Genomic DNA, 26,106 nt, shown 5'->3' with positions numbered 1-26,106 from the left:
CTTGTTGGGGAAAAACTGGGCTGTTTACCTGGCTGGAGGTGTCTGATCGTGGACAAGAACGTTGTCCTTTAAAGCTTTCACAGTAATCAGTAGCATTTGGTATGAGCCAGTCTTAAAAGGATCTTCAGAAGGTGGCTCAGGTGGCATCGTGTGTGCCATACACATCGTTGGCCAGTGAGCTGGGTTAGTTTTGGAGACTGCTGGAAGAAATGTCGTGCATAGAAATCTTGCGTATTTAAGACCATGTGCTTAAATTGCTAAAAAAGAAAGAAAAAAAAGAAAAAAGAAATCATGCTGTTTGGGATTCCTTTTCCCAATAAAATTCTAATAAACCAGCCCGGGGGATCGATCCCCTCCCATGTGTCTGCTCTCTCTCATGTGCTGGTAACTGCTCCCCTGTTTTGGTGTCCCGTTGCTTCGGCAGGAGCGTGAATGTGTTCCCACCGTGAAGGTCCTGGGGGCTTTCGAAGCAAAAGGGAATTGTTTTCAGGAGTAAAGCAGAGCTGTGACTTGAGACGTTGCACAAATAGATTGTAGATGGGTGGCAAACAAACTGGTAAAAGCCTTTATTTTTACTTAACCATCTTGACCATGTGTGCCTCTTCGTACCGCGGGCGTGGGCTGCAGCCGTGCGGGGTGGGAGGGAACGTGTTGGTGTTTGAGATGTACTTGCTAAGCAGAAGCCGTGTCCTCTGCCCCTTCTCCCTTTCTGGAAAAATTGTTCTTGCCAAAATTTTCTACCTGTTGCAAGAGTTGCTTTCTTTCCAGCACAGTAAAATGTCGACTTCTTTCACTGTTCCTTCCCTCTCGTAGGCATCTGTAACCTCTGTACGACTGTGTATAGGACACAGCAGTCATCGATCTCTGCTGGCTATAGATACCATCAACTTGAGTGTATTGTAAACGAACCGTATTCATTTGAAAAATAAATTTTTTTTGAAATGCATATGTGATACTTTATTTTATTTCTACTTGCATCATTTTAATTTATTCCCAGAGCCAGGATCGGATGGAGGTGGAGGGGTTGAGCTGGGTGGTGGGATCTGCAGGGAGCTCCAGGCACACCCATGCCAGAAAACCACTTACTTCTGGTCTTTTCTGTTTGATTTTGTTTTAATGCCGTTTAGTTTAACAAACAAACCCCAAACGGGGCCGAGCTTGAAGTGCTCAGGTCGTGGTTTAAATCCTGTGACCACCTGCAGGAGTCCTGGGAAGGGGTGGGGAAGGGGCTCTGGGTTTGGGCACTCCCTCCTGCTCTATGGGTCATTTTGTTGGGATTTTTTAAAGTATTATCGTCCTTAGCTGCCTTTGGGTGCCGCTTGGCTGCGGTTTGCAGTGTCCCCGTCCCCGACCCCCGCCCCGCAGCCGGTGCCGCACCCGCCGCACCCGCCGCGGCCCGGGACCGCCCGGCAACGGCCCCGCGCGAGCCCGGGGAGAGCCGGGAACGGTGAGGGGAGACCGGGGATCGGCCGGGAACGGTGAGGGGGCACAGCGGGGCCAGGGACGGCCCTGAGCGGGGGAGAGCGCGGGATCGGCACCAGCCCGGGCTGTGAGGGGAGCACGGCCCGGACCGGCCCTGAGGGGGGGGCGGCGAGCGGGGCAGGGAGCTGCCCTGGGGCGGGGAGAGAGCGGGGCCGGGACCGACTCTGAGGGGGGAGAGAGGGGGTCGGGAGCGGCCCGGGCTGTGAGGGGAGAGAAGGGGTCGGGACCGGTGCTGAGGTGGGGAGCGGAGCAGGGCCGGCCCCGAGGGAGAGGCTCGGAGGTGCCGAGTGCCCTCACAGCCCCCTCACCGCTGTGCCCCGCGGCCCTTTGCGCCCTCCCTCCGGGCTTCTTTCCCTGAGGGAATGCCTGCTCTGCGCTTCCCCGTCAGCCTGTGCTGTCGGTGGCTGTGCCCGAGGGGGCTGCGGCAGACAGGGGGTATCCCACAGGTATCCCACAGGTGCTGGGCACCTGCAGCTCCCTCGGGCCCCGCTCTGGGTCTGTGGAGTGGGCCCTGCAGTTCCTGCAGATGTGCTGGGTAACAAGGGAGATGGCTGCAAACTCTGCTGTCCCTGCAAAGCCTTGGAGCGCCCCGGGATCACAGCCCTGGGCTCAGCCGGCAGCTGTAGCACGGCAGAACCGGTCACATCATCAGCCATTTTGTCCAAGCTCAGTGTGGGAGCTGGTGCTGTGAGCAGCTCCTTGTCCCTGCAAGCAGCTCCATTCCCCAGGGAGGGACCGGTGCACAGGGCTTTCCCTCTGACCCCGGGCATCACCTGTCCTTATGTCCCCCGTCATGAGGACACGTGTCTGTGTTAGGCCAGGTGCCAGGTTACCGTTTGCCGCTGCTTTTCTCTCGAAGAGCTCTGCAGTTTGTGGCTGCAGCTCCGTTTCGGGTGTACTTCCACGAATAAACAGATAAATCTTCCACCCCCGTGCAGTCACCTGCTGAGCGAGATGGCCTCGCTGAGCGTGAAGCCGGGCCAGCGGTTCACCCTGCCGGACTGGCAGAACAACGCCCACCGCATCTCGGCCGATGCCGAACACCAGCGTTCTACTTCCCACCAAATCCGGCAGGAAGCACGAGCTCTCCGCAACGACACCGGCAACCAGGTGCGCCTTCTGGCAGGGGGGCTGCTCCCAGGTTTGTCAGGATAGCAGGCTCAAGAGCGTGGGAGAGTGTCTGGATTTGAGTGTATGGACCTGTACAGAAACTGCTAAATATGTGCATTTACGTCCTGTAAATCTGCCTGCAGCGATGTGTCTGTACTGTCAGGAAATCCTCGGGTGTGATTCTCGTGTCTGTTGCAATTTGTGTTATTCTCTGTGCTCTCCATTTGTGTAAATGGCCCTTAGACCAAATGGCAACGTGTTGTGCTCCTGTGTAGGGCCGGTCAGTCCCAAAAACAAGGCGAGGCTTCAGCAAGATTCATAAAAGCAATTTTGAAAAGAGTAACGGCATTTCTCTCTAATTCCAGGCGAAATGGGATGAGAGTGAGACCCGAACCCGCCTGAAGGATCGTATTACCAGCGTGGACAGATGGAGAGAGGTCCTGGCCAGATGCCTCACAGACATAGACTTGGAAATCGATGCCTTAACCAAAGTATGTTGGGAAAACAGATGGCTGGAAATCAACTTACACTCTCAACATGGGATGTGAAATAATTGAGGCTTGTCTTGTGCAATGGGCAAACCCATCTGGATTTCAAGGAGGCCTTTTCACTGGATATATTTATATATATATATATGTATATTTTATACTGGGATCCAAAGCTGATGGAATGACCTCCTGGAAGACAAACCACTGTGTGTTCTTGGCTGAGCCAAGCCATGTTATGGAGCCGTGCACTGCATGCTCCTGTTTGGGTTTCTGGGTGGTTTTTCTGTTGTTTGAGCTTTTTTTAGAGCTCTGAAGGAAAATGAGAAGTATGTTAACACCGTCCCTCAAAAATGTTTGGTTTTAACCAGAGAATAGCAGTGGGACATCTCTGATGCTGTGAGTTCTAAACCTGCTGCTCCTGGAGTTGTTTGTCCCCAGCAAGGGGTGATTCCCAATGGCAGTGGCAGGTGTAGAGGACTAAGATGTTTGGCTCTGGCAGTATTTATTCCAAACCTGCTAAAAGGTTTCAGAACTGCAAAGATGGGCAGTGTGAGCCCCTCTTAATGAGGGTATAGGTGGGTTCCCCTTCCTTTCTTCCTCCTATCCCTAAAGGTTCACCCCACACACACCTGGCTGACTGCTTCTTCCAGGTGAAGGAGGCAGCAGAAGATGCCCTCCAGGCAAAGAACTTGTGTTTGGATGTTGCCATCGAGTGCCTGACGTTCCGCGAGAGCCGCCGCGACATCGACGTGGTGAGGGACCCTGTGGAGGAGGAGCTGCACAGGGAGGTGAAGGTCATCGAGAAAGCCAAGAAGGAGCTGCAGCAGCGAGTGGACGAAGCCTTCACACAGCTCTGGTGAGGAGTGACAGCTTTTGGCCAAACTCTGCCCTCCTTGCTTGGCCCCAGATATTTAATGTGCCTCCAATGCCACGCTGAGACGGGCGGGCAGGGAACCACACAGGAGCCTTGGATGGTTATTGTCAAGGTCTGGGGATTGGCAAGGGAGACTTCACAAGCACCCTCGGGAAATTTTTGGCCCAGACAGATCTCTCGTGCCACCTGCCTTGGTTCAGGAATCAGCAGCTGGGAGGTGTTAAAGGTCCCAGGCCCTACTCCTCCATGGGAATCCTTTGCAGCTCCGTTTTCCAGGGCGATGCTGTGGCAGGCAGTGCTGGGGGGGAGCAGGCCCAGTTCCCGGTGGGGTGGGAGGTCATCCCTCATTTCAGAGATGACTGGCATGGTGATGAAGCTTCGGGAGTTGTGAGCTGCCGCTCCCCTTGGCCTGCTCCCCCTGACTCCAGCCCGGCTCTCTGCAGCCTCCTGAAGGAAGCTCGGCAGCAGCTGAACTGTGACCACCGGCACAAGGTGGAGGCGTTGGATCTGGATCGGCAGTGCCTGTCCTTCAACGTCACCTCCGGCAACATCTCCTTCAAGGTCAACCCAACGCGGATCCCAGACGGGTAAGGAAAGAAGAACCTGCCCTTGTGTGGCCAAATCCGTGCTGGAAGAGCCCTGACACGCTTTTTCCTTCTGTGCTGTATCCTGGTTTGATGGGTACAGCTTTGGAGAGAGCTCAGAACAGGATTTGGCTCTGGGATTTGCTGTGGAATGGTGAAGCCACAGACTTTTGGGAGCTAGCTGATTTGTCACCACAAACCCAGGCCAGCTGCTGGGCCTCCTGCCTGGCTGTAGGTGACACTCAGGGCTGTGTGTCACCCCTGGCACAGCTCATGGGGGAGCTGCTGCACATTTTCACTTGGCATTCCCTTCCATGGCTTGGATGTGTCCCTGGTGGAGCAGCTGTTGGGGTCAGTGGGTTCAGTCTCTGAGGAGGTGAGGCAGGATGTGACCTCCAGATTTCTGGAATCGTTTTGTGCTGCACAAAGCCATCCTGGCCTGCAGCAGGTGGTTCCTTTGAGCTTGCAAGCACTCAGTTTATTTTCTTAACTGATTTGTTGACAGAACAACTGCACTTCGTGAGTGGGAACTGAACAGCCAGTGCAACAAGGATCGTGCTGACGCAGAAATGAAAGCCTCGATTGATCTCCGAGGAGCCATCATGCTCACCATTGCCCAGGTAATGCTCCCTCAGCTGTGGATCCATGGTGCTGTCCTGGATCCAGTGTGGGAGAGTGGCAGGCATGTCTCTGGGTCTGTCTGGGAGCAGCTGCCCTCCTGGTATAAGAGAGGAGCTTGGCTGTGCTGTGGAGCTTGCAGCAGTGTCAGCAAGCTGCAGGACATGTACCTGTCCACCGATCCCTGCCTTCTGGCTACCGGGGGAGTGTGACCTGCACGCCTGTGGCAGTGGCCAAACCCAGCTGGTTTTGCTCCTGGGCTTGCCCCAACCTCCCAGGCACAGCTGGGGGCACAGACACCTTGTAGCCACATGTGACTGGAGCCTGTTCCCTCCCCAGACAAACAACGAGCTGGATGCTCAGCGGATAGCTACGGAGTTTGCCTTGAGGAAGAGGATTAGAGACATGGAAGGAGCCCTCAGTGAACTGAGATGGCAGGAGAAGAACGTAAGTGGTGTTTCTTTGGTTGTCCACCACAGCCCTGGCTGGGAATGGAATCCCAAAGGCTGTTGGTTACATGGAAAGCAGCTTGGCCTGAGCATGGTTTCCACATGTTTGCTGTTCAGTGGCACACGTATGATCCTGGCAGTATCCCACCTCCTGCAGCTCTCACAGGTGCTGTTCTGGGGCCTTTTTGTTTCCCCCCTGGTCTCACCTGCCAGCAGCACCATCCTGGTCCTTGTAGAAGCAGAGGGTTCAGTTCTCAGAAATCCTCAGAAATCCATCCCCAGCACAGTGAAATCCCTGGAGCCATGGGGGCTGTGTCCCAGTCTGTCTCCTGGGCTGTCCCTCACGAAACATGTCTTTATCTCCTCAGACCTTGGAGGAAATTGCTGAGATGGAGGAGGAAATCCGGCAGCTGGAGGAAGATCTCCGGAGGAGAACGCTGGATCTGAAAGTGGCTCACACCCGCCTGGAGACCCGCACGTACCGGCCCCACGTGGAGCTCTGCCGGGACCAGGTACCTCCCCTGGCACAGCCCCTGGAAAACCTGCATGAGTTTTGTGGGGGCTGAGCAATGGATCCTACAGTGACAGAGCAAAGCAAGGAAACAATGTCACAGCTGGGGTGGAGGGGGAATGGGAGAAGTGTGGCCTTTGTCAAACCATCCCTGGTCCCCCCTGCAGGCGCAGTTCGGGCTGACAGGGGAGGTGCAGGATCTGGAGGCGGCGATCCGAGTGCTCCAGCAGAAGAGGACAGAGTCACAGTGAGTGTCCTGCTCCCTCTGAGGGACGGGATGGGCTCGGTGGGCACGGGGCACAGCACAAGGGGTTGGTGTGGTGGGAGGGGAGCGGGACTCCCACAGCCCCTGCTCGACTCTGACTTCATCGAGGAACAGGCGGTTCCAAAAGGGGCAAAAAGGAGGGTGAAGAGGAAGCAAGAGAAATGCTGCTGTGGGCTGGCAGCTGGCAGGGTGTGGGCTCACTATTCCCTGCCCCAAACAAGGAGTGTCTCCCACCGCTGATGAGTTTGCTGTTTGCACAGGGCCAAATGCTGCCGGAAGGTGGGAAGTTGAGTGTTTCCTGTCCAGTTTAGAATTATGGAATATCCTGAGTTGGAAGGGACCCTCAAGAATCATCAAGTCCAACTCTTGGCTCTGCACAGACACCCCAAAATCCCACCCTGTCCCTCAGAGTGTTGTCCAAACTCTCCTTGAGCTCTGGTGGGTTTGGGGCTGTAACCACTTCCCTGGTGGGCAATGCAGTTGTTTAATCCCAACTCCTCTCCCTTCCCCTCGTTCCCAGGAACGCCTTGGACGCTCTTTACAGACAACTCCACCGCATCCAGACCGACATTGGCTACAAAACCAACTCCCTGCAGCTGGACAACAAGTGCATGGACACCCGGAGGAAACTCGTGATCCCCGTGGAGAAATTTGATCCGGAGGTTGACGCCGTCAACCGGACCAGGAACCTCCCGAGGAACAGTCAGCTGGAGCTGGCTTAGCTTGGGAATCGCGCAAAAACTCCCGGTGGTGACACGATTCCATAGAGCCAGGAGGAGGGGGGGGGATGAAAAACAAGCGACATCTGCGCCGCGTTAGGAGAATGGAATTCTCCCCCCCCCCGCCACACACCCCCCACCTCCTTGGTTGTCTTTTATAACTCTCTGCCCCTTGGATGATGTTTACAGCCTTCCCGCGCTCCGAGGAGATTTATAAACAATAAAAAAATAAAGCAGCTTGTCCCCAGTGGTCATCCGAGGGGGATTAAATCCATGTGGATTCCAGGAGGGATTTTCAAGGCGGGTTTGCTGTCGGCACCTCGGTCCTCCGGGACGCTAGGGGGCAGTGTGCGCGGAAACGCCGGAAGGCGTTTCCGCGCACACTGCCCCCTAGCGTCCCGGAGGAAGAAGACGCAGCTCGGGACAAGATGGCGGCCGCCGGTCCGGCCTCAGGCCCTGGGCGGCTCCCGGCTCGTCCCCGGCCCGGCCCCGCTCGTTTCCGGGGCTGTTTGGCCGGGGCGTTGTTGGGGGATTGCCTGGGAGCTGTTTTCGAAGGCAGAAGCGTCGTGAAGCTGCCGGAGCTGCTGAGTTTCCTCAGAGGGCTGGAACCGGCGCCGCCTGAGGAGGAAGGGGGAGAGGCGGCGGGGAGCGCGCGAGGAGGTGGGTGAGGGAAGATCGGCTTGTCCCGCCCCTTCACGCACCCAGCTCAGCACCCCGGAGATTCGAGTTGAACCCTTATACCCCCCAGGATCGGTACTTGGGGTGCGTGTGTCCCCTCCCTCCTCGGCATCCCCAGCATTGGGTTTTGGGGGCTGTGTGTCCCCTCAGCATCCCCAGGATTGGGGTTTGAGGTTCTGTCCCCCTCCTCCCCCCATAGAATCCCCCAATCTGGGATACTGTGGTTCTGTGTTGATCTGACTCTGATGTGCCTCTAGATATCAAACATTCTCTCCTGGATCCTGTTAACCATGAAGTACATTCTCTTTGGTTTTAGCTGTGGATACAGCTATCTGGCTGTGCCAAGCTCAGAGTGCTTAAATCCCAGAATGGTTTTGGTTGGAAAGGACCTTAAAAACATCTCATTCCACCCCCTGCCATGGGCAGGGACACCTTCCACTAGCCCAGGTTGCTCCAAGCCCTGTCCAACCTGGCCTTGGACACTTCCAGGGATGAGGCAGCTGGGCAACCTGTGCCAGTCAGGCCTTGGGGATCAGGGAGGTGCTGGCAGATGGCAGGAGCAGTTTGTCCCTGGCTGGGGGTGTCACCCTGTCCCTCCTGTCGCAGAGTCGCTGCCCTACACGGACGACACAGCCATGAGCAGGTCGGTGGTGCAGTCCCTGCTGGCCAGGGGGGAGTTCGACGAGGTTGACATGGCCAAGAGGTGAGGACGGAGCCTCCTGAAGGTGAAACCGTCACTGTGGCTGTCTGTGGAGTCACGGGTAAATTGCGGTGGGGAAAAAAGTCAGGACAGTGGTGGTTAATCCTGTAATTTGGGGTGTGCTTGGCCCTGCCCTGGACCTGCAGCAGTGTGGGGTCAGAGTCTGCCTGGACATGTCAGCCCTCTGTGTGTTCACCTTTGGGGAGCAGAATGCCTGGGAGAGTTCAGAAACACTTAATTTCATGTTTATTTGTTGCTATTTATGTTTGTGCTGCCCTTAATTTAGTGAGGGAATAGGAGTGAGCTCAGCTTGGCTTTGTTTATGATCCATTTCCCTCTGGAATCCCCAGCCCTGGGAGCATTTGGTTCCACTTAAGGGAGAGCGTTTCTTTGTTTAGAAAACTCTTCCATTGAACTTGAACAAAAGACTTTCCTTGTGGTTGTGACCCACGGAAATGTTTCCAGTTTGCTTCTATTTCGAGGCAAAGCTGAGAGGGAAACAAGTGGGTTGTGGAAGGTGGTGTTAATACACCCTTTCCTCCTTTCACACTTTTTCAGGAATTGTTTCCTTGCAGAACTGAACCCCTGACTGTCACTGACTCACATGTGTGTTATTAATTCAGTTCAGCAAGAGGCTTCACCCACTCACAAACACCAGTAACAGACCAAACCCCCCGTGTGTTTGCCCTGCCCTGCCCACGCCAGGTTTGCTGAGGAGTACAAGAAGGAGCCCAACAGGGGTTATGGGATGGCCGTGGTCAACGTGTTCAAGAAGCTGCTGAGCCCCAAGTGCAGCGACGTGTTCGAGCCCGCCAGGGCCCAGTTCAACGGGAAGGGCTCCTACGGGAACGGCGGGGCCATGAGGGTGGCCAGCATCCCCCTCGTCTACGCCGACACCCAGGACGTCAAGAAGGTACTGGAAGGTTCTGGGCTCCCCAGGGTGTCCCTGGTGCCGGGGCAGCCCCCTGGGAAGCTGTGCTGACGCCGGGGTTCCCTTGGCAGTTTGCGAAGCTGAGCGCGGAGCTGACCCACGCCAACTCCCTGGGCTACAACGGGGCCATCCTGCAGGCCCTGGCCGTGCACCTGGCACTGCAGGGAGGGCTCAGCAGGGAAACCTTCCTGGAGCAGCTCATCAGCCACATGGAGCACGTGGAGGCGGATGACAAGTCTCTCAGCGACGCCCGGGCGTGAGTAGCTGTGGGGAAGCACCAGCTCTGCTGTGGTGGTTTCTTCTGGCTCTTCACGTTCTCCCCCCCCTTCCCTCTCTGCTTGCAGGCTGGGATTTGAGGATTTACCGTTTTCCAGGCGCCTAAAGAAAATCAAGGAGTTTTTGGAGCTCAGCAGCGTTCCCAAAGCAGATGTGTTGTTTGAGTTAGGTGAGTACCTTTCCTACTGTTAGCATTAGGGAAGAGCTGGAAGCAGGACTAACTCAGCAAGCCTGGTAGGCGTGTCTTCCCCTAGATTTCTCTTTGTGCTGCCTGTTGGGCACAGAATGTGCTGGAAAAGCTGCCTGTGCTCACCTGTCAGGAATTGCAAGTCTCTACCCACTGATTCCCGCTCTGTGTTGTGTCTTGCTAAGGAAAACTTACCTTGAATAATACATCTTAACATTCGAAGATCTCTTAATGGCCAGTGGGTTGTCATGTTGAATGGGGACAGGTAGATGTGTATGACCAGACCATACTGGTGAAACTGGGAGTTGCTGTCTGGGATGTGAGTGATACTGGGGAACGGGGGGGATTTCTGAGGCACAAACCTTTGCACCTTTTCCTGACAAAGTCCATGATACTGGTATGGAAAGTCAGTGGCATCAGGAAGTTCCAATTGGAAGAGGGAAAGGAGCCCTGAGGGTAATGGCCGGGTGTGTTCCAGGCAATGGCATCGCTGCTCTGCGCTCCGTCCCCACTGCCATTTACTCCTTCCTGCGCTGCATGGACACTGATCCCGACATTCCCGAGCACTACAACGCCCTGCAGAGAACCATCATCTACTGCATCTCCCTGGGGGGGGACACGGACACCATCGCCACCATGGCGGGGGCCATCGCCGGCGCCTACTACGGCGAGGAGCAGGTGCCCCCGAGCTGGGAGCAGAGCTGTGAGGCTTTCCAGGAGACCCAGAGGATGGCCAAGAGCTTGTATGAACTCTACTGCCAGCGGCTCTGAGCTCCAGGGGAGCTCCAGGGGTTTCCTGAAGGCGAAGAGATGGTCACCTCTGCTTTTGTGGTCAGATCCAGCGGTGGGTCCGTGCCGTCGGTGACACCAGCAAGCCTCACCTGGGAAAGGTGCCTGCTGCTGTCAGCTGGGAGCATGAGCTGCCTTGGAAGGGGGGGGACATCCCCTGCGGTCATGGATCAGCTGGGAAGTGGCTGCACGTGGCACCTTGGACAGTGGGTGCAGCTCCTCTGAGTGTGCAGGAGTGTCTTGTTTTCCATGGGATTTCTGCTGCTTGCTTTGTCCACCGTTGTGCCATTTGTCATTGCAGTTACTGGTGTCTGAATCTGCGGACTCTTTCCCTGTTTTCCTCTGCTCCTGTGTCCGTGGCCTGTGTTGTGGTGGTCAGTGGCCCATCCAGTGGCTTTGGGAGGCTCCACACCCCTCGCACAGCAGCAGGTCACCCTCAGCTGGCCAGCTAAGGGATGTCACAGGAGTCACCAGAGGCCTGGTGGCCTGGGTTGTCCCCTGTGCTGAGCGAGGATGCCAGAGCACAGACCTCCCAGGGAGATTTGTTCCCCCAAAGGCAGAATGAGAAGTGCCAGAGAAAGAAGGGATTTCTTTGCATCTCTGGTGGCGCTGTGAGAGACCTTTGTTGCCTGCAGACAATCCCTGCTGGGAGAGGGTGTCCCTAATTGCTGCTGCTCCTGTGTCCTTTGCCCTGTGATCCAACAGCCACCATCACCTGCTGCATTTCGTGTTCCCTTGCCCAGCTGCTGTCACACTGCTGCAGCTGCTCTGGCTGCTCCTGTGCTCCTCATTCGTGCATCCCACGTTTTTAGCATCCTGTGTATCATGTGTCCCCAGAGCACCAACTGAGATTCCTGTTTAAATCACAGTATCACAGTACTCTGAGTTGGAGGGGACCCACAAGGATCACGGGAGTCCAGCTCCCAGGGAGACCAAATATGGGGTGGAGATAGTTGTGAAACCTGGTGTTACAGGGATGGAATTCCCGGTTCTCTCAGAGGTAAAAGTGACTTGAGCAGGATGCAGGAGTTACTTCTCACAGTTCTAGTCCTCTGTATTGGATAAGAATTACCCAAAATTAGAGGGGAAGGTGGGTTAATTGGGGGAGAATTTATCAGTGTTTAAAAGCAGCTGGTGCTGGTGGCCAGGAACACTCAAGCACAGCTGTATTCCAGAATTTCACATTCAAAACCTTTTCCTGCCGGAGCTGGTGAGAAAGGGAGAAACAGCTTGGGAATGGCACGTCTAGAAAAGGGTTGGAAGCTTTTTTAATAATTGAAAACAAAAAGTCATCATGTGGAAGCGTTTATAAATTTGAATGTGACTGTGTGACTCTGTTATTGCTCCAGTATTTCTTGTGACACCGGGAAGTGCCCGTTGTGCTCCCCGGTGGTGCTGGCACGTGGTGGCTGTGTCAGGCTGCATGCACATGTGGGAATCTGGCTGCCACAGGTCCTTCCAGTTTTCCCTGTAGTCTGCTTCCTTCAAGTGCCAGTCTTTTGTGTGATGCTTTAATGGGTTTTCCTTGTATAAATGGATTCTTGTCCTGGGAACATGTGGAATTTTGGTCTGTTGTATATTTCTGTATTGTGCTGCAGATCTGAGCTGTAAAATGTCAGGTTTTCCACATTATTCTGCCAGAGGGGCGACCAGATTCATGGAATTATTTAAAAGAAGATATTTTTCTTTTAAAGCAGCTTTATAATTTTAAACGTTTGGAACTCACGGGGAGCAAAGAGCTCCTGTTTAAAGACTAGAGCTCGTTTTAGGCCAAAATCTAAACATGTACTGAAACCTTCAGCTCTGACTTCCTTGGAAAGGAATAAAATCCCTCAGTTATCTTTGTTAATTAGCCACTGCTCCTGTGTTTTGATTCAAGTCATGAAGTTGTGCTTCCCTAATGCCAGGAGTACCAGGAGTGGCTCTTGGTAGCAGGGTGAGTTGGCACTGGGCATTGCAGGGAGGGTCACTGGAGAGGTGCTTTCCTTCTCAGGAAATCCAGCGTGTGGTGATGGTGCAGAGACCAGGGAATGTGCTGGGAGCCCTGTGACTGGCAGCACGGGGATGGCTTGTTCCTTGGAATGACTTTTGAAGGTGCCTGCACGGCAGCCAGGCTTCCCTGGGAGTGCTTCACCTGTTACAAGGAACATCTCCTTTGCCAGGTGGGAAAACACATTTTCTTCTCTTTATTCTCTGTTCCCTGAGCCTCAGAAGGTGCTTTGCTACATGTGATTCACCAGTCCTGGCTGTTTCTGAATCACTTGGGATGGAGGTTGGCTGTAGAATAAAAAATCATGGGAAAAAAACCACATAGAAGGGAAAGGGAATCCCCAACACTTCACCCTAAATTCCTCAAATTAATAACTGCCTGGCTGGAAGGGTCTGGGTTTCTTCCTTTTTTAAAACTGAACTTCTGGAGACGAATCTTTTCCTTAATCAGAGGAAATAACCTCTTGCATAAGGATATCAACAAGGGAATCTGCTGGGTACGAGTGAGGAGATTTGAGGAGGAAGGAGAGTATAAGAGAACTGTGTGAGGCTGAGCAAGTCCCAGGACAAAGCACAGCTGAGCCCACCTTTATACAATAAGTTTTATTGATGTTTTGTCAATACAATCAAGTACTGCAGTTTTAGTTGTGAAGAGCAGGCCAGTTTTGGGTCACAAAGAGTGCATTTTAAACCAACTTTTACTAGGACAGTGCATGTAATAAGTATTTACAAAACTAAAAACCTCTATATACTAGGTTAGAAATGAAGATACTAGAGGCAAATTTAAAAAAAATAGTAAGAATTTGTATATAAAAATGCACATTGTAATGCAGTTTTCAGCATTAAAAATAGACACTTCATCCAACCCAACCTTTTTTATTCTTGTGATTGAAACCAAAATCCCACGCGCTCACACACACGACAGAAAATAATCCTTTCTGCTGGCGAATATGTACTCAGTATTCCAGAAAAAAATCCTTCTGGAGAGTGAACAGCCTCCCTCATCCTGTGCATCGTTTTTTTTTTAGCCTAACTATGTGTGTGTAATATCTTTGCTTTCCACTAGTGTGTAAATGTAAGAGGTTAAATAGCTGCAAGGAGTGATTATGGGTTTGCTCTGCACATGAAGGGAAAAGTGGAATTGCAAAACAATATCTACAGCACGGAGGAGTTAATCTGGGGGGTGGTTACAGTGAGGAGTTTGGTCGTTGCTTTTTGCCAGCTTGAACGAGAAGTTTGGAGTGAAAGAGAACAGAACAAAGAGAGGTGGGATGTAGGGTAGGCACAGTATAAATAAGTCACTTTGAGGAGCAGGGTGAGGCTCCCACCAGGTTTGGCAGCTCCTGGTCCTGCACAGGCTGTGTGGGGCCAGACCAGCCGAGTCCCTCCCTGTTCTCCACAGGGAAGGAGACAGATCCCCTGCCAGCCCCCTCCGCTCCCAAACCTGGGCTTGGAAAAAACATCAGAGCTTCCCCTTTTCATTTTAGGGATTCTCTGTGTATGGGTCCTGTTCCTGCTGGGAAATAACCTGTTGCAGTCACAACCCAAATGGTCCTGACCCCTCCCTGCCCTCAGGAGTTAAAAATGTCCAGTGGGATCTGACACCTTTCAGCTTGAGAAGTTTCATCTTTGCATGAAACTTGCAACTTTAAGGAGAGAAAATCCCAGGAGGGGACACAGCCCCAACAGGCAGTGGCTGGAGCACTGCCCTTCCAACTGCCAATTTCCTTCTTGTGTTTGTTTAATTTCAGGAATAGGTGTGTTTTTAAAAGGAAGCCCGGGATGGCAAGAGACAGAAACACAGGACAGGCTTGAGGAGAAAAACAAACAAACAAAACAGAAATAGGAAAAGGAAAGTTGTTTAAATATCTTGTAGAGTCCATCTGGAGGACAAGTTCAGTCCCAGCCTTGCTGTGTTTCTTTGGCCATCAAACGGGCTGTAGGAAAATGCAAAGGTCAGAGGTGCTCAGCTGGTGACCACACTGTTGGTGTTTCTCAAGGATGTGCCTTTGCAGAGGGACAATGCAGTGGGATGCACATGGATTGACTTCAGCAGCGTGTTCCTGGCCTGGGATGAGCAGAACCCCTGTCCTGTGAGTGGCAGTGACTGTTCTACTGTGAGAAACCTGCAGAGCCACGGATTCCCTTGTTGCCTGTGCCAAGGGACAGAGCAGCCAGGTGGGCACTGCTGTGCACACCCAGCCCAGAACCCTGCAGCTCATACTCAGGTCAGTAACACTTCAGCATTGGGGAGACAAAGTGGTAACAACAGAGAGATGCTGATTTTTTTAACCTAAGTCTCCGAGTGGCACCGGGGTTGGTGCCCTGTCACAGGTCCGTGTTTGGTGCCCTGTCACAGGTACCTATTGCACTACACTTGTGAGTAACACTGTGAAGTGGATCATAGCACCGTGGTGAAATCACTGCATGGGCAGTTAGAACCATACTGTTTTTTCTTAATGCCAAGATCCCCCAGAGCAAGGGGGGACACCGATGCAAAAGTTCCCACATCCCGAAATAAACAGGAAAAGCAAGTTGTCCATCAGTGGCACTTCCTTGTGTCACAACAGCTGGCAGGACCGTGAGCCGGGCTCGCAGTGCCATCCTTGTGTGGGCAGAGATGCTCCCGAGGCCAAGCAAGTCTTTGGGCTGCAGAGACAGACGGGACAGGACCAGCCCTTGGACTTCCCAGCAGGTGAATGGAGAGAGCGGATCGTTGTTCATCCCAGGGGTTCCAGGTTCCCTCACCTCCTTTGGAACAGGTCGTGCCATCCTCCCAGGTACCAGTGCCTGGATGTTTTAATTCCTAAAGGTGCTGGGGGGGAGGGTTCAAAATAATATTTACTTCTTAGAAGGTGCTTATGCAAAATGTTCCACTTTTTAGGATTATAAATCCAACCACACTGAATCCGGAGTGAATCGGAGAGACTGCCCCAAAGCAGAGTCTGGAAAAACAGGCGTCAGCAAGCCTGGAACTCGGGCATCTGATGGTTGGGAAGGAAATTTCTCAATCCAGCATGGATCCCTGCTGCTGCATGGGTTTGTGTAAGTGCTGGGACCCTGTGTAGGTTACCAAACACACCAGCCATGACACAGCTGGATTTATTTATCCAGCATTCCAAATGGGAAACGAGGGCACTTGATACAGACCAGGAGGGTCTGGTCTTCCAGCCGACCCTCTCTGGATCACAGAGCCAGATCCTTGCCATCCCAAGCGTGTTTCTGTGTTTGATGTCCAGTCACTGGGGTAAAATTTATTCCAAATATGCTGAGGAAGTTGCTCCCCTCCCTCCCTTCTCCCTTCCCAAAAAAAAGAAAGATAGATGGGTAGATGTCTCCTTCCCGATTACCCTCGTGACTCTTGGATCAAACAGCCTGAAGCAAGGTCCCACGGCAGCGGCTTGCGCGTTCTTCCCAGTGACTTTTCTTTTTTGTATTCATTTTAAAACACTTTTTTATCAAAAAAAAAAAAAAGACAGTTTATGGCTAAAGTGGGTGAAAAGGAAACGTGCCCAACAGCCGTTATGTGGGGCAGAGCAGGAACCCAGAGAAGGAGGAGTGGATGTATTCCGTGGAGTACAGCCCGTTGGCCTGGTCCGAGGGCATTTGTACCCACACCTGGTCGTTCTCCTTGAGTTCAAGCACGGCACTGCCCGAGGCCTGGTCCAGGTACCCCTTTTTGTACTCGTCGTAGGTGTAGGTGGCCGGCACGTTGTTCTTGTACAGGGCCACCCAGACGTTGGTCCCTTTGACGTGCACGTGGTAGGCGAAGTAGTAGATTCCGGATATGGGGCAGGTGAAGATCCCGGTGACCGGGTTGTAGCCGTTGTGCCCGTTGTACAAGGTCCGGTCAAACTTGACGGGCATGCCGGAGGCGGGGAAGGGGGAGGTGAGGATGGCGGTGAAGGCGGGCGCGATGCGGGCGGCGAGTTCCCCCCGGCCGTACTGCGGCTTGCCCGGCTTCCCGTTGCCCAGCACGGCGCCCTCCACGCCGCCGTCCGGCAGGTGCAGCCCCGCGATGCCCGTCTCGTCCAGCACCCCCGGCGCTCCCGGTGGCCCGGGCGGCCCCGGTGGACCTGGTGGCCCGTTCAACCCCGGCGTTCCCGGCATTCCGGGGGGCCCAATGGGTCCGGCCATTCCGGGCTCGCCGGTCTTCCCCTCGCCGGGAACGCCAGGGAGCCCGGGCTCCCCTTTCAGCCCCGGTAACCCTTGCGGCCCCATGGGACCCGCGGGTCCTTGCAATCCTGGGATGCCTGAGGGGCCCCTCAGCCCTGGCTGTCCTGGGATCCCGCCGTCCCCTTTGGGCCCGGGGCCACCCGTTAATCCGGGCACCCCCGGGAGGCCGATGAACCCTGGTTCTCCTTTGGGGCCTGTCGGGCCAGGGGGTCCCACTGACCCGGGCAGGCCCCTTTCTCCCGGCACCCCTGGCTTCCCAGCAAAGCCACTGGGGCCCTGGTCGCCACGGATCCCCGGCATTCCTGGGGGCCCACTTGGCCCCACGTCCCCCTTGGATCCGGGCAGCCCGTGCTTGCCCGGCAGCCCCATGGAGCCCGGTGGGCCCGGCGGGCCGATGATGCCAGCAGGGCCCGGCTCACCCGGCTCCCCATCAACACCGGGTTCCCCCTTGTCGCCGATGGCTCCCTGTGCCCCTGGCTGCCCACGGTCTCCTTTCAGGCCGGGCAAACCCGGCTTCCCATAACCCGTTGGGCCTGGCAGACCTGGGAGGCCGCGGATCCCGGGCTCTCCCTTCGGTCCCATGGGGCCCTGTATCCCCGGCACCCCCGCAGCGCCCGGGACCCCAATCCCATCGATTCCAGGGGGGCCCCGTGGCCCCGCAGGGCCGGGCTCCCCGGTGACACCAGGCCCGCCCGGGGGGCCCATGTCACCCTTGTCCCCCGGTGCTCCTGGCAGCCCGTCAAGGCCGGGCTTCCCAACGCCAACAGGCCCGGGGGGCCCTGCAGGGCCAGGAGGGCCCCCATTCCCCCGGGGCCCTGGTAACCCCGGCTTCCCCACACCATTTTCACCCTTCATCCCTCTCTCTCCGCGGGGACCCGGCTCTCCTTTGGGGCCAGGCTCGCCCCGAAAGCCGGGCAGGCCGGGGCCACCCTGAGGACCCGGCTTCCCGTTGACAGAGAGTCCAGCTGGCCCGGGCAGCCCAGGGGGGCCGGGAAGTCCTCTTGGCCCTTGCTCCCCTCGCATGCCGGGCTCACCCTTGGCTCCAGGCATCCCTTTCATACCCGCCTTTCCGGGGAGTCCTGGGATGCCAGGTTTCCCAATGCCCGAGAAGCCAGGAGGCCCAGCGGGGCCAGGCTGGCCGTGCATTCCTGGCTTCCCTGTGCCTGGTTTTCCTGGGTAGCCGGGGGGCCCAGGGGGTCCGCGTGGGCCAGGCTTCCCTGGTGGTCCTGGCTCCCCTTTGAGGTCCATGGGCAGCATCGGTGGCATGTCTGTGGAGAGAGGAGACACGGAGCGTCACTGGGGCCGGCGGTGGACAAGGACTGTGCCGCTGTGGGGTGTCGGAACTGGGGGCCCTGCACTGCCTGGGCTGGGCTTGCAGGAGAACCCTTCCATTTAAACGTGGCCACAGTGGCTCACATCAGCAGGCCTGTCCTGAGGCAAGACCCAGGCCAGAGCCCAGAGTGCTAATCCCAGCCTTACATCCCTCCACGGATGTCAGGTGACACCATGGAAGGTGTCAGCACAACCAGCGCTTGCCTTGGGCTCTGGCAGCATTGTTTGGTGACGAGTTACTGCGGGGTGTCTTTAGGAGCTGGATTCAAATCTCCTGCTGCCTCTCTTCCCAGCGGCCTCAAAAGCGCTGTGGGATTCAGTCGCTCCTGCCTGGGCTCAGCTGAGAGGATGGCGACAGAGCAAGCCAAGACCGAGGATAATCCCTTCACCCCATCCCGCGAGTCCAGGGCCTCAGGAGACCTTTAATCCTTTTGGATTAAAAAGAAAACTCTTGGACATGTACTTGAAAGCCTGAGGAGGCAGTGGGTGTGTGGGTTAGGCCATGCCCACAGTGCTCACTGGCACAGCTCCCTAGTCCAGCAAGGCAGAGAAAAACCAAAAAGGAAAAAAGCGCTGGAGGTGGAGGAGAAGCCAAGAGCTGGGAGGGAAACGCAGCCTCAGCTCCGTCCAAATGAGTCAGCCCAGCTGGGAATAGGCCGCAACCACTTGACATTTCAAGAATTTATTGAGGTCTTTTGCAAACGGATATAAGAAAGAAACTAATGGGCTGAGAGTCTCCAAAGGCGAGGAGAGGCAGATGACATGCCCACCGCAGCTCGGCATGGAAAGCGCAGACGTGAGCATAAATAACTCCTTGAGGCCAGCCCAGGCAGGGTGTCACCTCCCACGTGACACCGGGAATGGGTGAAAAAGAATAAATCAGACAAACTCTTTTTTTTGGGAAGTTTGAAATGAAGGAAACACTTGACATTTGCACCTACACAGGACGATGATGAGAAATGCGAAAGGCAGAGGAAAGGGCCTTGACATCTTGGGTGAATTGTAACCAAATCTGCCTGAGGTAGATCGTTCCAGTTGGGAAGGGATCTGTACGGATTCCATCTGGGATGGGAATGGATCCTGACTGGGATGGGAGCAGCACATGAGGCTGTGTGCATGGGCAGGGTGTTGTGGAGGAGGCAGTGGGGTCCCCAGGGTCTGCCAGCCCAGCCCCCTCAGTGAGCCAAGCATGGCCTTGGGAGCAGGGACACCCATAGAGCTGGGATCTGCCAGCACAGAGATTTCCTCAGTCGATGGGAAAAGCTTAGGGGAGATTTGAGACACGTGAAAAGAATAACTGTGGCAGCAGCAGGCACCGCTCCCAGAGCATCGGAGGTGGCTTTGCTGCCCTAAGCACAGCAATTAGCTCCGGCCCTTCCCAGCCTGGTGCTGGCGTGTTTTCCTTTGGGTAATGGAAACATTTTCAGAGCTTATCTATAAATCAAAGCCTGGCCCACAGCCCCAGCTGTAGCCACGGTCACTTGGCTCCCTTGATGAAGGAAATACTTGTCTGTCATGACATTGCCACTGGATTTCTGCAAACTCCTGCTCCTCACCCCGGAAAACCATGTGGGAAAGAGGGCGAGGAAGCTGTGCAGTGCTGCACAATTTCTGGGGTTTGAATCCTGGAAAGAATTTTCTCCAGAAGATGATTTCAATGTGTTTTCCCCCCCTACTTTATTTTTTTTTCTTCTTGCGATGGTTTGAAAAGAATTAGTTTTCTAGGTCATTTTGCATGGAATCAGAACAAGGATCTACAGCTGAGCCCATGAAGGAAGGAAAAAGCACACACACACTCTCTCACACAAGGCAGCGGAGAGAAACGCCAGGCAGGAGCTGCCAGCTCGCAGGCGGCCAAAAAAGCAGACGGGAAAACCAAACCGGGGCCGTTAGCAGAGAGAAACTGGGACACTGCGGCCCCGCTGGTGTCCGATTTCAAAAGCCCATGTCTTACCACAGACACATGTCTCGGAGCTCTGCGCTTCACAGCAGCAGCGTGGGGTTCTGTGTTCCCCTCGAGCTGCCATGAATGTTAACGCGGGGCCGGCTGGGGCAGCGGGAAGGGGACGGGGCAGGAATGGCCCCTGCGAGCTCCCACCTGGGCACCACGGAGTGTCCCACCTGAGGAGCACGGACCAGGCGGGTGCTGCAGCCCCTCCAGAGCTGTGCTCATCCCGGTAAGGACCACTCATGCCTGGAGGAGGGACCCAGCAGTGCCGACCGACCATCAGAGGAATAATCCAGCGGGATGGGAAGTGGTTCCCAGCCAGGAGCAGCCAGCAGAGGCCTGGCCAGCGCAGCCGGATGACACTGCAGGAAGCAGAGGTTGGCTGCTCCGTGGCGGAGCCGGGCCGAGCTCCTTCCAGAGCTGCTGCCAAGCCCTGTCTCATGAGAGAGTTTCACAGGCTCACCGGGACATTGTGTGGGATCGGTGTTTTAGCACCTCTCAACCTCTGCCCCGGCAGTGGGTGTCCCAGCACAGCACCCAGCAGCAGGTTTACCTGGCAGCAGAGCCACGGATGGGGTTTCAGTTTCACCGAAAATAAACCCCAACGTGCAAATCTCTGCTTCAACGTTCTGAGCATTTTAGCACTTACAGCAGCATCTCCTGCCCTGAGCTGCCTCAGTGCTCCCGGGGCAGCTGCTTTTGGGTCAGAAAAGGTGTCTGGCACCCTGAGGGAACCTGTCCCTCTCTAGGTGGCACCTGGAGGCAGGAGGGGCCCCCCCAGCTCCCCGCCGGGTCAGGGTAACCCGCGGGGGCACGGAACAGCCCCGCGCCATCGCGGCGAGTCAGCTGAGCTCCCCGAGCAGGGCAGAAGGCCAGCAGGGATTTTCCTTGCCAAATTAGAGGTTAAGCAGAGATGGGAGCTCGGTGGGATCCAGGAGGCACCGGCTTCCCCAGCTGCCTCCGTGCAGCCCCACAGTTGGTGGCTCAGGCTGCAGCTGTCCCTGCTGCGTCCCTGTGTCCCCCACCTGTCCTCTCTTTCCCAGGGGTTCAGGAGAGTAATGTCCATGGGACTGCTGTGCTCTGCCCTACTCAGTGTCCCCTGTGTGCCTGCTCTAGGCTGGCAGAGCTTGCCCAAACCACACCTTGCCCCAGCCTGGCACTTGCTGCTCTCCCCACAATAGGTAGTGCTGCTCTGAGGCAGCACAAGCCGCTCCCGTGCATAAGAAGAAGGAGAAAAGAGAAAGGAAAACAGCAGGGAGAGATTTGAATCCAGTCCCACCAGCAGCTGAAGTGTTCCTGTGCTACGCTGGAAGGTTTTGGCTCTGGCTGGAATTCAGGGAGCAGCTTTACAACAGCTGGGAAGGGGGCAGGGAGGGGGGGCTCAGAGCACGCTTCGGCTCCAGATTTTGCTGTGTGTTTTCTGACACATGTGCTGAGCTGAACTCCTGATAAGCCATTCAGCCCCGCAGTAAATCAGCCACCGGCAGCCCAGCCTTCTCCAGTTTCTCCTCCCAGAGCCAGGACTTCGGCTCCTGGGAGCGTCGGGGTCTGTGAGAACCCACAGGGAGGCTCTGGCAGCTCTTCCTGAGGGCCAGGCACCGACCTGGCAGCTCTGGGCACCCAAAACCAGTGCTGCCCCATCCTGTGGCGCTGCCAGCAGCCTGGGATGGGCACAGGTCCCGAGGGCAGCTGTGGGCAGGGGTGACAGAAGGCTGGGGGTCCCTCAGCCCTGGCTCTGTGGAGCGATGGCCCTGGTGCCTCAGCCCCTCTGAGTGCCCATGTCACTCCATGGGGAACGATTTAACATCTGAGGAGTTTCTGGTTGCTGCTCTCCGAGGGAGGAAATGTCTCTCTCCTGCTCTTCCCTCGCCAGACTGGCTTTCAGCTCTGGCCTTGGCACTCTTTCCTTTCCCAGCTGGTGCAAAACACAGACAGGGAAACGGAATAGGTGGAGGAGTGGAAAAAGCCTTGCTGGGACGGCTCAGGTTTAACAGCAGTGAGAGGCAGAGGGGGTGAGTGCTGGGGCTCCTGTGCCTCACAGCTGGGATGGGCAGCAGGGTGGGAGCAAGAGGCTGGAGGGTCCCCCTGTGTCCCAGGTCCCAGACCGAGGGACCCACGGGTGCCCTCCAGCCCCAGCAAAGGGGGGCCCTCTGAGCCTCTCCCTGTGTCCATCCTGTCCTTCTGCAATGGGTTAAGGAGACTCAAAAGGCCCCCTGTGCTTTGCCAAAGATGTTTTGGACCCTTGGCCGTGCCAGGTGACTCTCAGGGGCTCCAAACCCAAGGGTAGGGGGTGGCAGGTGTCCGATGGCTCTGGGGTGCCACAGCCCCTTCCCGCTGCACCAGCAGCTCTCCCGTGTCCTCCCATTCCCCCGCAGAGCGCGGCCCTTACCCAGGTACTGCCCTTTGCCTTCACGGAACGGGGGTCCCAGGGGTCCCTTCACCATGGGCTGCATGTACTTGACCTGGGCGTAGCCCCCCACGCCACCTCCCGCAGCCGATCGAGGGCCGACCACCATCACCATCGTCACCATCGTCACCAGCAGCGCCACAGCGTCCGGCAGCATCCTGCTCCTGCTCCTGCTCCTGCTCCCACGGCTCCTGCAGACAAAGCAACAATGAGAGTGGGCACCCACGGCCCCCCCTTGTCCCCTCCGCCTCGCAGGGACCATCCAAGAGCCTGGGAGGGATCCCAGTGGGAGCAGGACTCCCTCAAATCTGCCTTTTTGTGGACCAGAGATGCCCTGAACACGTCGCCCTTCCTGACACACCGTGACTGGGAGATGTACAGTAAACACACAGTTTATGAGCAATAACCAATGGTGGGTGCCCAGCAGAGCCTTCCAGAGGCTGCCCTGGCACCCCTGAGTCTGGGGTTATTTCCACACCGGGCTCTCTTGATATTTTTAGCGCATAAGAGGGGAAAAAAAGTCAAATGACAAACCCAGAGCCCACCCAATCCAATGTTGCTGTCACACCCCTCAAGTGAGCAGGGGCTCTCCTGAGGAGACCTGTGGCCACTGTGGCCGTGGCTCCCGTGGGAGGCTCCGGCTGCCACCGCCAAGCTCTGCCTGCCCTGGGGACAGCCAGGTGAGTGCTGAGTCTCCCAAACGGGTGCTGGACCAAACCCACGACGTTGGGAGCTGGAGACTCCCGTTTGTGGCTCAACTGCGGCGCTTCGCGGGCAGCAGAGGATGAGGGATCAGCACGGGAGCAGCAGCCTCAGCCTTAAGTGCTTGTTTATTTAAAATAAACCCCCTCTATAAATACTCTCTTCCTCCAGCAACTATCCCTGCCGGCTCCACGCACAGAGCTGCAAACAGATTGATCTGCGAAGAACATTTATTTTCGGAAGCTTAAACAACACGTGATGCCAGAGAGCTTTTTTGCTGATTTTCCTCCTTCTCGCAATAATTGACCCATGGTGGTTATTAATGAGAATTAAGCTCCCGGCCTGTCCCACTGGGGAGCAGGGGCAGGGCTGCTGTGCACCAGGATTTCATCAGAATTTCCTGAATCTCTTTTGCTGAAGCAGCAGTGAAAAAAAAAAAAAGCTGCAGACTAGAGAAAAAACAACCCAAACCCCCCCAAATTAGAACAAAATTAAACCAAATTAAGTCAAGGGAGCGAGGAGCCCTGGCACAAGATTGTTTCTGATGCCACAGGGGCTTGGCAGGTTGTTGAAGTCTCCAGGGATGAGGAAGCCTTGACTGCTGCTCCTCCTGCCTGGAAAATGCCCTCGGAGCAGCTGAGGGCAGGAGGGGACAGGGATGGCCCCGCCAGGGGCTGTGTGACGGAGCTGTGAGGATGCAGGTGGCTGTGGGGGATGCCAGGAGAGGAGCTCAGCTCTGCCCATCCCACCCCAGCCGTGGGGCCGGAGCGGTGCTGGAGCCACCACTGCCGGAGCCACCACGGCACCCGGAGCCGTGGCCGTGGGTCGGGTGGCACTGCCAGGGACACGCGTGACAGCCACCCCCGGCCCCCCTGGCAGCACGGCCGGGGCCTCGCCGGCCTCATTGTTTTTCTGTCTTCGGGGTCGAGGAGAGGAACGCTGCTTTTATGAAGCATTATTTTACAAGGATTTGTTTAAGGGAAAAAGAATCCCATTTTAAGGGATTGCAGCTGTAAAAATACAGTTTCTGTTAAATAAAAGAGGAGAACAAACCCCTGAATCAGCTATTTACTTGTTTTCCTTACCTGGTATGACCCCTGTGCCTCTGTCTCTGCCTCCCTCCCTTCCCAGCTCTCTCCTCTCCCACCTGAGCTGGATTCTCCCCTGCTCCTCCCCTCTGCCGGGCTGGTTTCAGGATGGACGCTGCTGTGGGAACAGCACCCTGGGGTGGCTCAGCCCCTCACTGCTGGGTGCTGCTTCCCCTGCCCTTGAGGAAACGCAGGATGGAAGGAAAACAGAGCCAGAGGGAAGGGAGAGGGAGGACAAGGGAATCTGGCCACAGTTTTGCTGTGTGCTGGATACAAAATGAAGATCCCTGTGCCCTCTGTCACCCGCTGGCTCCAGACATGGACTCTCCTGTGTGTTCTCCATTGGTCCAGCCGGGTCATTCCACCTGCTCCCACACTCCCAAGGGGCTGTGGGACAATGGGGGGAGCCTGACCTGAGCCCCCCAGGCACGTGTGTCCATCCCTTAAGGAAGGGGGTCTCTGGTGCTGTGCTGTCCCCCCCCAGTGGTACCCAGCATTGGGGCAGGAGGCCTCCCACTACCCGCACTCTCCAGGCAGTGATTTAATGAGAATAAAATGGAAACATCTGGAGCCTCGTATGATGGATAAAGTGTGCACAACGTGCCTGTGGAGAGGCTCTTTCATGCCTGAAATCTCCTGTGTTATGAACTGATAATTAATCACACGGAGCAGCCGCGCCACACTCCCTTCTCGCCCGGCAGGTCGTGAACGGCGGCTGGTCCGTGGTGTGGATGGGGCAGCTGTGGCTGGGGGTCACCTGCCTGTCCTCCTGAGGGTCACCTGCCTGTCCTCCTGGGGGCTGGGGGTCACCTGCCTGTCCTCCTAGGGGTCACCTGCCCATCCTCCTGGGGCGACAGGGTGTGGGACCCGCTCCAGTACAACCATTAGAAATGACACAAGAGTAATTTTTTTTCCCACCTGGAGCAAGGGAGATGCTTTGCTTTGAGGGTCCAAAGTGCAGCCCTTCCTGGCTCGCCCTGCCCAGCCTGGGCACCACAGCTGCTGGGCTGGGCACTATCCAGCCAGGCTGACATCCTTTGGAGGCAGCTCCAGCCCCCTCAGCACACTCTGGTACTTCTACCACAACCACCCCTCGCCGCAACGCCAAGCCCAGCAGGGAGCAGCTGAGCCAGGAGGGTTCACACAGGGGCAGCGCTCGAGGGGTCTGTGCTGTTCCCTGGAGATGCTGGAGCAGGATGGGGTCCAGCAGCACCACATTACTCAGTTCTGGGGGGGAGCAGGGCCCTGAGCAGGCACCGGGACCCCTGGCACAGCTTCAGAGCCGCACCGGCGGAGCGAGTGCCGGCTCCCCTGGCAGGCAGCAAGCAGACGTGTTAAAAACCCCTGGCACGCCATGAAAGCGCCGGGAACAGGGAAAAAAATCTCACACTTAAAGCATGAGAAAGGAGACGAGAAATGTCACCTTGTTCTCGCAGGAAAACAACCAGCCCGTGCCCCCCCCATGGCTTCAGAACCGCCTGTGGCTCGTGCTGGGCAGCTTGAGGAGCTCCTGTCGTGCTCCTGGTTTTTCCCCGTGGAAGGGGCTGCTGGCCCCCACACTGACCCCCTCTCCCTGCAGTGTCCGTGTCAGCGCTCCCGTGTCCTTGGACTGGGCAACGTTCCTGGGAGCACCACGGCCGTGCTTCCCTGTGGACACAGCTGGGGCTCTTGGCTGAGCCGTGGCTGATTTATGGCCCCTGTTACTGAAATATTAATGAAGGGCCTGGCCGGCCCCGCGCCTGCTCCCTTCAAGGCTAATTATTTTTTAAGTCAATATGTGTGATCCACGGGGGATCTGCCATT

At 56.0% G+C, this 26,106-nt stretch overlaps 3 protein-coding genes across 5 annotated transcripts; 2 read left to right on the top strand and 1 right to left on the bottom strand.

The window, feature by feature from the left end:
- Positions 1-1,383: 1,383 nt before the first annotated feature.
- Positions 1,384-7,343, top strand: TEKT2 (tektin 2). Of its 3 annotated transcripts, none has more exons than XM_027701379.1 (10): positions 1,384-1,478; positions 2,421-2,592; positions 2,958-3,083; positions 3,731-3,936; positions 4,398-4,541; positions 5,044-5,158; positions 5,496-5,603; positions 5,974-6,117; positions 6,284-6,363; positions 6,902-7,343. In XM_027701379.1, exons 2-10 carry the CDS (start codon positions 2,437-2,439, stop codon positions 7,101-7,103), a joined length of 1,281 nt encoding a protein of 426 aa, XP_027557180.1. In that variant the 5' UTR covers positions 1,384-1,478; positions 2,421-2,436; the 3' UTR covers positions 7,104-7,343. The 3 variants fall into 3 exon arrangements, with proteins under 3 accessions (XP_027557180.1, XP_027557181.1, XP_027557182.1); XM_027701380.1 differs by having other exon boundaries at positions 1,392-1,447; XM_027701381.1 differs by having other exon boundaries at positions 1,476-1,506.
- A 169-nt stretch (positions 7,344-7,512) lies between these two features.
- ADPRHL2 (ADP-ribosylhydrolase like 2) lies at positions 7,513-12,513 on the top strand. The gene is made up of 6 exons (XM_027701382.1): positions 7,513-7,760; positions 8,385-8,481; positions 9,184-9,391; positions 9,481-9,665; positions 9,754-9,854; positions 10,351-12,513. The coding sequence occupies exons 1-6, from the start codon at positions 7,529-7,531 to the stop codon at positions 10,641-10,643; spliced, it is 1,116 nt and encodes a 371-aa protein (XP_027557183.1). The 5' UTR covers positions 7,513-7,528; the 3' UTR covers positions 10,644-12,513.
- Positions 12,514-15,951: 3,438 nt separating this feature from the next.
- Positions 15,952-25,817, bottom strand: COL8A2 (collagen type VIII alpha 2 chain). The gene is made up of 3 exons (XM_027701378.1): positions 25,727-25,817; positions 22,496-22,704; positions 15,952-18,094 (listed from the first exon to the last, which is right to left on the bottom strand). The coding sequence occupies exons 1-3, from the start codon at positions 25,765-25,767 to the stop codon at positions 16,173-16,175; spliced, it is 2,172 nt and encodes a 723-aa protein (XP_027557179.1). The 5' UTR covers positions 25,768-25,817; the 3' UTR covers positions 15,952-16,172.
- Between the last annotated feature and the right edge of the window lie 289 nt (positions 25,818-26,106).

Source organism: Neopelma chrysocephalum, unplaced genomic scaffold, assembly GCF_003984885.1.
Source record: "Neopelma chrysocephalum unplaced genomic scaffold, ASM398488v2 Primary Assembly neopelma1_155, whole genome shotgun sequence".
Lineage (NCBI taxonomy): Eukaryota > Metazoa > Chordata > Aves > Passeriformes > Pipridae > Neopelma > Neopelma chrysocephalum.
Note: the sequence above shows the minus strand (reverse complement) of the source record. Positions and strands in the feature narration are given on the sequence as shown.

What these genes read in the sequence shown, in the direction of transcription:
- COL8A2 (XM_027701378.1), bottom strand. Translation starts at nt 25,767, where the DNA reads ATGGGGGGGGCACGGGCTGGTTGTTTTCCTGCGAGAACAAG. An exon ending in TGTTTTCCTGCGAGAACAAG is followed by an intron (nt 22,705 to 25,726) that starts GTGACATTTCTC and finishes CTTTGTCTGCAG; the next exon opens with GAGCCGTGGGAGCAGGAGCA. An exon ending in AGGCAAAGGGCAGTACCTGG is followed by an intron (nt 18,095 to 22,495) that starts GTAAGGGCCGCG and finishes CTCTCTCCACAG; the next exon opens with ACATGCCACCGATGCTGCCC.
- ADPRHL2 (XM_027701382.1), top strand. Translation starts at nt 7,529, where the DNA reads ATGGCGGCCGCCGGTCCGGCCTCAGGCCCTGGGCGGCTCCCGGCTCGT. An exon ending in GAGGTTGACATGGCCAAGAG is followed by an intron (nt 8,482 to 9,183) that starts GTGAGGACGGAG and finishes TGCCCACGCCAG; the next exon opens with GTTTGCTGAGGAGTACAAGA. An exon ending in ACACCCAGGACGTCAAGAAG is followed by an intron (nt 9,392 to 9,480) that starts GTACTGGAAGGT and finishes TTCCCTTGGCAG; the next exon opens with TTTGCGAAGCTGAGCGCGGA.
- TEKT2 (XM_027701379.1), top strand. Translation starts at nt 2,437, where the DNA reads ATGGCCTCGCTGAGCGTGAAGCCGGGCCAGCGGTTCACCCTGCCGGAC. An exon ending in AAATCGATGCCTTAACCAAA is followed by an intron (nt 3,084 to 3,730) that starts GTATGTTGGGAA and finishes TGCTTCTTCCAG; the next exon opens with GTGAAGGAGGCAGCAGAAGA. An exon ending in GAAGCCTTCACACAGCTCTG is followed by an intron (nt 3,937 to 4,397) that starts GTGAGGAGTGAC and finishes GGCTCTCTGCAG; the next exon opens with CCTCCTGAAGGAAGCTCGGC.